Source organism: Leucoraja erinacea, chromosome 36 (assembly GCF_028641065.1).
Source record: "Leucoraja erinacea ecotype New England chromosome 36, Leri_hhj_1, whole genome shotgun sequence".
In the NCBI taxonomy this organism is placed as follows: Eukaryota; Metazoa; Chordata; class Chondrichthyes; order Rajiformes; family Rajidae; genus Leucoraja; species Leucoraja erinaceus.
In genome coordinates, this window is record NC_073412.1 from 12,672,794 (window position 1) to 12,684,364 (window position 11,571).

At 49.7% G+C, this 11,571-nt stretch overlaps 1 protein-coding gene across 1 annotated transcript in view; it reads left to right on the forward strand.

The window, feature by feature from the left end:
• The window catches only part of ca12 (carbonic anhydrase XII), a 91,517-nt gene extending 80,555 nt beyond the window's left edge, over positions 1-10,962 (forward strand). The window contains exons 9-11 of the mRNA XM_055662802.1: positions 2,315-2,347; positions 4,138-4,219; positions 8,615-10,962. Coding sequence (XP_055518777.1) covers positions 2,315-2,347; positions 4,138-4,219; positions 8,615-8,690 — 191 coding nt within the window. The 3' untranslated portion in view covers positions 8,691-10,962. The remainder of the gene's footprint in view (positions 1-2,314; positions 2,348-4,137; positions 4,220-8,614) is intronic.
• The last annotated feature ends 609 nt before the right edge of the window (positions 10,963-11,571 follow it).

The following is an 11,571-nucleotide window of genomic DNA, read 5'->3' on the forward strand; positions in this document are numbered from 1 at the left end:
CCACCACAGTGACTCCTCCACATTCCTCACTGTGAAGGAAGGCGAAAACAAGTTCAAATCTCTTCCCTTCATTGTTCTCCCGCGGTCGGGGGCCTCGAGCCCTCCGTAAACGGGACGATCTTGTCTCCCGTAACCAGCGGCGTTTGGGCCCTCGCGTTGGGGCGACCAAGTTCCCGCATCGGGGGGGGGGGAATCTCATCTACCTCACGCCGGGCACACAAAATACGATCGGACCCCGGGTCTGGGTTGGTCGAAACCTTCTGCGTCGTTTGGTGCTTCCCGACATCAGTCTCTAACCGAGACTACGAGCTCCTCGATGGTGAAATCCGTAGGCCATGGTTGGAGCATGGATCCCAGGCAAGGGATGGCAAACCCACGGCCCCACGGTGGGGCTCAAAGTCAGTCCCGAGCAAGGCCGCCAGCTCCATGATGTTAGGCCGCAGAACCACTGGATATACAGTCGGGAAAACAATCACATCTCCGGCAATGTAACAGATTGAAAAAAAGTTTCCCCGACCCCCTCCCTCACCCCCCACATAAAACAAACCAGAGAACATTCACACTAACTTTTAAAACACACTAAAAATAACAAAAAAAAGACAGACAGACTGTTGGCGAGGCTGCCATCGTGCCGAGCCCCCTGGTGGGATAATGGTGGGATCCTGTTGCGAAGGTGACGAAAACTTCAGAGGATTATGTGTTGTATGCGATGGCTGATGGGGTGGAAGGTAAGGATTAGGGGACTGTCTGTCGCGACTAGGGGGAGGGGGAGGGGGAGCAAGGGCGGAGCTGGGGGGTACTGAGGAGACATGAGTGAGGGCCTCATCTATGATGGGAGAGGGGAACCCCCGTTCCCTAAAGAATGAGGACATCGCGGATGTTCTGGTATGGAACACCTCATCCTGGGTGCAGATGCGGCGTAGACGGAGGAACTGGGAGTTGGGGATAATGGACATCAACGTAACAGGCGTCGGTCACTAGTCTATTTCTTGTGATGGAGAGACTGTGAGATCAAGAATAGGGAGGGAGGGAGGTGTCGGATATGATCCAAGTAAATTTAAGCACGGGATGGAAATTGGTGGTGAAGTTGATGAAATCCAAACCTGAGTGTGGGAGGAAACCGGAGCATCCAGAGAAAACCCACGCACGCGCCACAGGGAGAACGTACAAACTCTGTACAGACAGCACCCATAGTCAGGATCGAACCTGGATCTCGGACACTGAACTCTACCGCTGCGCCACAGTGCCACTATTTAAAACCTAATAGAATTACAGTCAGTGGTCCGTAAGTGCTCCCCCACACTGACACCACGTCACTTGCCCAACCTCAATTCTCAATCCAATAGATCACAGTCTCTTGCCCAGAGTAGGGTCATAAGGTATAGGAGTCGAACTAGGCCATTCGGCCCATCAAGTCTACTCCGCCATTCAATCGTGGCTGACCTATCCCTCCCTCCTAACCCCATTCTCCTGCCTTCTCCCCATAACCTCTGACACCTGTACTAATGAAGAATCTATCTCTGCCTTAAAAATATCGAAATACTTGGCCTCCACAGCCTTCAGTAGCAATGAATTCCACAGATTCACCACCCACTGACTAAAGATTTTTCTCCTCATCTCCTTCCTAAAAGAATGTCCTTTAATTCTGAGGCTGTGTCCTCGAGTCCTAGACTCTCCCATTAGCGGAAACATCCTCTCCACATCCACTCTAACTTTCCCTATACTGTCTGTTTCAATAAGGTCCCCCTTCATTCTTCTAAACTCCAGCGAGTACAGGCCCAGCGCTGTCAAATGTTCATTATAGGTTAACCCACTGATTCCTGGGATCATCTCCTCTGGACCCTCTCCAGAGCCAGCACACCCTTCCTCAGAGACTGTGCCCCAAATTGTTCACAATATTCCAAATGTGTCCTTACCAGTGCCATCAGGATTTCTGGATTCTCTCCCCATTTAGAAATTCATCTACGCCTTTATTCCTACTACCAAAATGCATGACTCCAACTTTGCTACACTATATTCTATTGGCCACTTCTCTGCCCACTCCCCCAACCTGACCAGGTCCTGCAGAATCCCTGCTTTTTTAGTATCACCCGCAAACCGTGCTACAAAGCTGCTTTCAATACCCTCGTCCAAATCATTAATATACAACGTGAAGATGATAGTGCTAGTGTACGGGCTGGCACCGATTTGATGGGCCGAAGGGCCTGTTTCTGCATCGTATCTCCAAAGTCTGGAGTCTAAAGATTAGATGGTTATATTATAAAATGGTTTTGAATGTATAAATGAATTGTTGTAAATATTATTTCTCTTTCAGAGCCTGTAAATGCGGGACAGAGCCTGTCTCCAGGTAAGGAATATGTCCAAACTGACAATGTTTCTGTGACACATTCACACAAGGTACCAACACATCAACGATCCTCAGACCGAGATTTTAGATGAAGAAGGGTCTCGACCCTACTCCTTCTCTCCAGAGATGCTGCCTGTCCCACTGAGTTACTCCAGTTTTTTGTGTCTATCCACCCATCCCTGTAGGAGCGCTTCTGCCTCAGGAACTGCCGTGCTCTCATCTCGCTGCTACCCTCGGGAAGAAGGCACAGGAGCCTGAGGTCCATGACTTCAAGGTTCAAGAACAACCTCTTCCCAACAACGTGAACACAACGGCAACACTAACCTCAGCAAGACAGATACAAAATGCTGGAGTAACTCAGCGGGTCAGGCAGCATCTCTGGAGAAAAGTGATAGTTGACATTTCAGATTGGAACCCTTCCAACCCGAAACATCACCTATTCCTTCTCTCTAGAGATGTGTTTGTCTGTCGTGCTGAATTACTCCACCACTTTGTGCTTATCTTCGGTATAAACCAGCACCTGCAGTTCCTTCCTGCATCATGACCTCAGTATCTATGATCTTCCATGGACTGGGCCATTTGATGCACGGCCATCTTTGTTTTTGGTGCTATTAGGGTTAGTTGGTGTTATGGTCACACATTGTCATTATTTAGTGGCGGCACATTGGCACAGCGGGTAGAACCGCTGCCTCACCGCGCCCATGACCCATGCTCGATCCCGACCTTGGGTGCTGTCTGTGCGGAGTTTGCACGTTCTCCCTGTTTCCGTGTGGGTTTTTTTTCTCCAGGTGCTCTGGTTTCCTCCCACATCCCAATGACATTGGTCCTCTGTAAATGGTCCCCTGGTGTGTAGGGAGTGGATGAGAAAGTGGGATAGCATAGGACGATCGCTGGTCGGTGTGGACCCGGTGGGCTGAAGGGCCTGGTCCCTTGGGGTACCTCTAAAACTACAACTAAATCTGTGTGTGTGTTATTGTGTTTATGTGGCTGTTAAACTGTAGCAAGTTCAATTTCATTTCCTTGTTCCACTGTTGGCACATTTCACAATTATACTCTGTGGGCTCTCATGACTCAGGAGAGGTTGAGTCAACCTTAGTGGTTGAAGGAAGCAACTCAGAGAGCCTGCAGGCATGTTGGCACCATGGTGTAGGCCAGGCCAGTGATTCACTGGTGTCTCTGTGGCTGCTTGCTGTACTTGAGTTGAGTTTAGTTTAGAGATACAGCACGGAAACAGGCCCTTTGGCCCACGTGCCGAATAGTGATCCTCCCCCCCCCCGCCCCCCCCCCGCACACTTACACTTATACCAAGCCAATTAACCTACAAACCAGTACGTCTTTGAAGTGTGGGAGGAAACCGAAGATTTCGGGAAAAACCCACACAGGTCACGGGGAGAACGTACAAACTCCACACAGACAGACTGCACCCGTGGTCAGGATTGAACCCGAGTCGCTGGCGCTGTGAGGCTGCAACTCTACCGCTGCGCCACCGTGCCTGGATACCAGCTACCTATCAGTTCTTTGAAATCCTGCTCACGTCAAGCGACTGATGGCATTAACATTCTGAGACGTGCCTTCACCAAGTGTACACAGTGTCCTCCCTTGTCCACTGACACAGTGAAGTCCGTGCATGCATAAGTTAAGTGATAGGAACATAATTAGGCAATCGGCCCATCAAGACTACTCATGGCTGATCTATCTTTCCCTCTCAGCCCCATTCTCCTGCCTTCTCCCATAACCCCTGACCCCTGACCCCTGACCCCCGTACTAAGCTGCTGCCACTTTCTCTGCAGGCGTGATCCTGGTCATCGCATTCTGCTGCGTGCTTGGTGTCACCGTCGCTGTGGCCATCACCATTTTCTTTCTGAAGAAGAGGTAAGATGTAACGGCGTCACCAGTGTACTCTGTAGCCGCGCTCCCCTCCTGCCCTGTGCACCTTCGCCATCCCCCACCTGCTCCTCCGTCGTGCCCTCACCAGCTCACGGGCGGATCCCTTCCCCAGACCGCCATGGGTCACCCCAGGAGCAGGCTCAGCGGGGGGAGGTGGCCACGGGGTCTGGTTAGAGCAGCCCCAGGAATGTGAGGCTGCTGCTCCTGCGCTGGGGGGCGGTGATGGGGGGGTAAAGACACAACCAGATCAACTAGAGTGTGCAGGAGGAAGGAAGTGACACGGGCAGCGGGATGGGGAATAGAGGAAGTGACACGGGCAGCGGGTTGGGGAATAGAGGAAGTGACACGGGTAGCGGGTTGGGGAATGGGGGAAGGAAGTGACACGGGTAGCGGGGTGGGGAATAGAGGAAGTGACACGGGTAGCGGGTTGGGGAAGTAGAGGAAGTGACACGGGTAGCGGGATGGAGATGGGGAAGTGACACGGGTAGCGGGTTGGGAGTAGAGGAAGTGACACGGGCAGCGGGTTGGGGATGGGGAATAGAGGAAGTGACACGGGTAGCGGGATGGAGATGGGGAAGTGACACGGGGGAAGATCTGAAGTTATTGGTGAAGTTTGAAGGTGAATCTCTGATGGTTTGAGGATGGAGACGGGAGTGAAGGATGAGCCGATCTTAGTGAGAGTTTGGATGCAACAGCAGGTATCAACCAAGCACAGGAACAGGCCCTTTGGCCCATAATGTCTGTGTAATACATGAGGACATCTCTGCCTGCCCGTGATCCAAATCCCTCTATTTCATGTGATAGGAACAGAATTAGGCCATTCGGCCCATCTAGTCTACTCCACCATTCAATCATGGCTGATCTATCTCTCCCTCCTAACCCCATTTTCCTGCCTTCACCCCATAACCTCTGACATCCGTCCTAATCAATAATCTATCTATCTCTGCCTTGAAGATACCCATTGACTTGGCCTCAACACAGCCTTCTGTGGTAAAGAATTCTGCAGATTCACCACCCTCTGACTAAAGGAATTCCTCCTCACACATATCCATGTGCCTACCTAAGCGCTATTAAATGTCACTATTGTATCTGCCTCCACCACCAGCCCTGGCAATGTGTTCCAGGCCTCTACCACCCTCTGTGTTAAAACCTGCCCACATATCTATCTATCTATCTATCTATCTATCTATCTATCATCTATCTATCTATCTATCTATCTATCTATCTATCTATCTATCTATCTATCTATCTATCTATCTATCTATCTATCTATCTATCTATCTATCTATCTATCTTATATTAAAACTGTGTGCCTGCTGCCTGCCGTCCGGCTGCCTTTCTGCCTTTTGATTCGTTCCATCGTGTGATGTCACAATGCCCAATACTCGCAGATGTCCAATCGGAATGGATCCATTTACATGGACGGCTGCCGGCCGCCTTTCTTCCTTTGATTCCCTGCAACTCCGAAACCAGACGCAGAATCGCCGACATCTTTTCCATTTCGGTAGAGATTTCACTTTTCTTTCTAAGTATCCGCTCCTCATTACATTTTGTCGTGTTTAAGTACATGTTTTTTAATCAAATCCTTCTCTCTCCCCCCCCCCCCCCCCCCCCCCCCCCCCCCCCCCCAATATTTAAAAAGAAAACTGGCTTCTCACCCATAGAAGCAGCCGCAGCCCCAGCCCCTGGTGAACGTTCCATCGTGTGATGTCACAATGCCCAATGCTCAAAGGCATTCTTGCCATAGAGGGAGTACAGAGAAGGTTCACCAGACTGATTCCTGGGATGTCAGGACTTTCATATGAAGAAAGACTAGATAGACTCGGCTTGTACTCGCCAGATTTTAGAAGATTGAGGGGGGAACTTTTAGAAACTTACAACATTTTTAAGGGGTTGGACAGGCTAGATGCAGGAAGATTGTTCCCGATGTTGGGGAAGTCCAGAACAAGGGGTCACAGTTTAAGGATAAGGGGGAAATCTTTTAGGACCGAGATGAGAAAAACATTTTTCACACAGAGAGTGGTGAATCTCTGGAATTCTCTGGCACAGAAGATAGTTGAGGCCAGTTCATTGGCTATATTTAAGAGGGAGTTAGATGTGGCCCTTGTGGCTAAAGGGACCAGGGGGTATGGAGAGAAGGCAGGTACAGGATACTGAGTTGAATGATCAGCCATGATCATATTGAATGGTGGTGCAGGCTCGAAGGGCCGAATGGCCTACTCCTGCACATGTTTTTTATGTTTCCCTCTCCTCAACCCCTCTCCCTCTCCCTCTCCCACCCATCCCTCTCTCCCCCCAGCCCTCTCCCGCTCCCTCCCCCCCCTCCTCATCCCCCCCCTCCCCCACATCTCTCTCTCCCATCCCCCTCTCTCACCCCCTACCCCACTCTCCTTTCCCTCCCAAAACTGTCCCGTTTCCTCCTCCTCCTCTCCCCTCCCTCCCCTCTTCTCATCCCCCCTCCCCCACCAGGGTGTTGTATCCAGGGTGTTGTATCCAGGGTGTTGTATCATTGAGCAGCAGCATTAGTGTCAGTCTGGTCCAGACCACACACTAGGTATTCACATAGAACAACGGCTCAACACTGCCCACTGGTGGAGGAACATCCTCAACACCATTGCAGTTCACAGTCATATTCTGGAGATCTGTCTCTCTCTGTCTGTCGCTCTCTCTCTGTCTCTCTCTGCCTTTTTACGATCAGGACCATCCCACTTATTGAGTACCTCAGTCAGACACTCTGTATTATTGATGTAGAGGAGAGCAGGTCCCCAAACCCCTCCTGCCTGTGCTCTTCATTAGAACATAGAACATAGAACAGTACAGCACAAAAACAGGCCCTTCAGCCCACACTGTCTCTGCTGGACACGATGCCAAGACAAACTGTAACCTGCCTGCATATCTCCCTCTATATCCAAGTGCCTATTCAGCATCACTATAGTATCGAGCTCCACCCCCACCCCCACCTCTGGCAATATCTTCCAGCAACTCACCACTGTGTAAACAAACTTGCCCCTCTCACCTTAAAGCTGCACCCTCTAATCTTTGACATTTCCATCCTGGGAAAAGGTTTCTGCTGCCTGTCCAATATTCGCCTCTCATAATATTATATGTTTCTATCAGTTCCCCCCCACAACCGCTGGAGTTCCAGAGAAAACTATCCAAGTCTGTCCAACCTCTCCCTGTAGCCAACGCCGCCTAAAAGACTAATAATGTTAAATAGATACAACAAGCTGGAGTATCGCAGCGGGTCAGGCAGCATCTCTGGAGAAAAGGAATAGGAGACATTTCGGGTGGGAATCTGAAGAAGGGTTCCCGAACCAAAATGTCACCTGTTCAATCTCTCCGGAGATGCTGCTTGACCCGCTGAATTACTCCAGCATTTTGTGTCTATCATTGGTGAAAACCCAGCATCTGCAGTTCCTTCCTCTACACATCATTCTGGTAAACTTGTTCTGCACGATCTTCGAAGCCTCCATATCCTTACTGTAATGGGGGCGACCTGTAATACTCCAGGTGTAACCTAACCAAAGTCCTATGAAGATGCATCATGAGTTTCTGACTCTTATATACTCAATGTCTCAATTATGTACCCACGCCTTCTTTATCAATGGGGCCTTTATTGTCATGGGTGCCAGATCCAGTGAACTATTTTTTACATCAGCCCAGCAGGACTATCTCAGTACATAAACACAATCACCCAGGTCAGTTCAGTGCGTGGCTATTTTGGCGCTGTTACAGTCCCATCCACAGCCCGTTGCAGCCGCCACCTCCATTACGCTCGCCCTGTGATCCGATGCCCCTCTCACACACGCCCGTCTCTTCAGACCCCTCTGGCTTCAGACCTCCCGCAGCCGAGCTCGATGGTGTTGGAGGAGAGACCTTTAGAAACGTGTACAATTCTTAAAGGACTGGACAGGCTAGATGCAGGAACACTGTTCGGGGGAGTCCAGAACCAGGGGTCACTGTTTGAGAATAAGAGGTTTAAGACTCATTTAGGACTGAGACGAGGAAAAACTTTCCCACCCAGAGAGTTGTGAATCTGTGGAATTCTCTGCCACAGAAGGCAGTGGAGGCCGATTCACTGGATGTTTTCAAGAGAGAGTTAGATTTAGTTCTTGGGGCTGACGGAATCAAGGGATGTGGGGAGAAAGCAGGAACGGGGTAGTGAATTTGGATGATCAGCCATGATCATATTGAATGGTTCGAAGGGCCGAATGGCCTACTCCTGCATCTATTTTCTATGTTTCCATGTTTCTACGCCCCGCGCCGGTTCTGCTCACTGTTGTCCAGTGTCCATGGCCGTGGCGGTCTCTCTCCCGTCCACGTGCGTTGCTGCTCGTTCTTGTCGCCGTTCTGTTCTCAGCTGAATCCTCGTTCCCACAGAGCGCGTAAAACGACAGAGGACGGGGGGACGGTGTACAAGGCGGCGACGGCGGCAGACACTCCCGCGCAGGCCTGAGCCGCCGGCAGCGTCTCACGTGGCCACCAGCGCTCTAACGTGTCGGGACATCGACCATCGATACCTGGAGATGTGGCAACAACCTATAGCTGTTTGCAGTGCAGTGTCATCTGTAGTGTCCTCTCCTGAATCCTGGCCTTACCGTTGATTGAAATGTTCTCTTTAAATGACAATGTTTCATTACTTTCTTTTTTCCATTTCTTACACCACTCCTGAAAACGCACGTCTTCCCATTGTAGAAGGGAAATATGCATCGGAGTTTCACACCTGTGACTGCACTCCGGAATCGAATGAACTGCAGATTGTAGAGCCTTGATCAAAAGACAAAGCGCTGGGTTACACAACAGGTCAGGCAGCATCTATGGAGGGATGGAACCGCTGAGTTACTCCAGCACTTTGTATTTTACTCGATTCCAGCATCTGCAGTTCCTCGTGCCTCCATCTCACTGCAGAATCCACTCAAGGGTATGTCCACATTGAAGAAGTTCTCCTCCTCTCTCCAACTGGAGTTGAGTTTAGTTTAGAAATAAACCTCTAGTTGTCTGGAAACAGGCCCTTCGGCCCACGGAGTCCCCGCGCACTAAAACTATCCCACACACTCTAGGGACAATTTACAATTATCCCAAAGCCAATTAATCTACAAACCAGCACGTCTTTGGAGTGTGGGAGGAAACCAAAACACCAGGAGAAAACCCATGCAGGTCACGGGGAGAACGTACAAACTCCGTACAGACAGCACCCGTAGTCGGGATCGAACCCAGGTCTCTGGTGCTGCAAGGCAGCTACTCTACCGCTGCGCCACCGTGCCGCCCTCTCTCACTCCTCCCCCTCTGTGATTTTCCTCCTGCTCTCCTGTCCGAACCATGTCCTCCACGATGCTGCCCGACCCGCTGAGTTCATCCACCACTTTGTGTTTCATTCATGAATTTAATAATATGAGATGGGACTTTGGTCATTTTACCACCGAGGATATGTCAGATATTTATTCCAAATCCTCAATCTGAGGTTAAAAGAATTTGGTTCAACAAATTAAAAAGTAAAATGGTGTTTCTCAGTTAATTAGCCCACAGCTGATAAGCTGCAAATTGTAGCAACATAAATGTAGGGATGTGAATTTTCTGTGTTCACCAGTAGATACGTGAATTGGTTCCAGTTTGTCCAATACCAGCAATATAACAGTATAGTTTGTGTGTTAGAGGTACACAAGGAAACAGGCCATTCGGCCCAGCATCTTCATGTTGACCATCAATCACCATTCACACTAGTTCTATGTTATCCCAATTTCCCATCCACTCCCTACACAATATGGGCGATTTACGGAAGGCTGATTAACCTACAAACCCGCTTGTTGTTGGGATGTGGGAGGAAACCGGAGCACCCGGAGGGAACAGTGCGTTTGTCAGCCCTGGTCCTGTATTCGCTGGAGTTTAGAAGCATGAGGGGGAACCTCATTGAAACGTACAGGATAGTGAAGGGCTTGCATAGAGTGGATGTGGAAAGGATGTTTCTACTAGTGGGAGAGTCTAGGCCTGAGAATTAAAGGACGTTCTTTTAGGCAGGAGATGAGGACGAATTTCTTTAGTCAGAGGGTGGTGAATCTGTGGAATTGTTTGCCACAGACGGCTGTGGAGGCCAAGTCAGTGGATATATTTAAGGCAGAGATAGATGGGTTCTTGATTAGTACAGGTGTCAGAGGTTATGGGGAGAAGGCAGGAGACTGGGGTTAGGAGGGAGAGATAGATCAGCCATGATTGAATAGTGGAGTAGACTTGATGGGCTGAATGGCCTAATTCTACTCCTATCACTTATGATCTTATGAAACCCACGCGGTCACGGGGAGAACATGCCAACTCCACCCAGACAGCACCCGAGATCAGGATCGAACCCGGGTCTCTGGCGCTGTGAGGCAGTGGTTCTACCACTTGAGCCACTGTGCTGCCCATATACATAGCCAGTAGCAATACACGGTACAACTCCACAGGCACACCTGACACTATTGGAGGGGTCAATATAGAATGGGCCATTTTGCGATTACCAATAGCCCAAAGCTGAGTCTTCTACTCAAACGTCAAAGATCGGAGTTGAAATGAAATGCTGTTGATCTATTTACTTTTTTCCGTAACAGTGAAACTTTATTCTGTCCCCCAAATTTTTGGTTGTTGTGAATTTTGTATGGGTCAATTTCCGTCACCTGACCAGCTGAAACCAGGAGTTGCCTGTATTGTATCATCTTTATATTTAACACGAAAAACATTAAAAATCTAAAATAGCCGCCCGGCCTTCATGTACTTTGGACTTGTAGTGACACAGCGTGGAATCAGGCCCTTTGGCCCATCAAGTCCGCACCGACCAGCGATCACCCCGTATACAAACAATATCCGACACACACTCGGGACAATTTACCATTTATACACGCCTATTAACCTACAAACCTGTACGCCTTTGTAGTGTGGGAGGAAACCGGAGCACCCGGAGAAAACCCACATGGTCACAGGGAGAACGTACAAACTCTGTACAGACAGCACCCGTAGTCGGGATCGAACCCGGGACTCTGGGAATGTGAGGCAGCAACTCTACCGCTGGGCCACCGTGCCGCTGAGCTTTGATTCCTGTTAACACACGCCAGATCAGTTGTCAATGATTTGAAACTGGATGAAACGTCACCTATCTACCTCCTCCACAGATGCTGCCTGACCGGCTGAGTCACTCCAGCACTTTGTGGGGGTATTTTTGCGTAAACCAGCATCTGCAGTTCCTTGTGTCTCAATTGAAACTGGCCGTTTTCCAATGATGAATTTTCACCTGACGTCTGTTTCAGTTGCTATTCTAAACCCAGTGATGTTTCCCTTGGTTCCCCCATTCACATTTAGGCTTGGCTCAC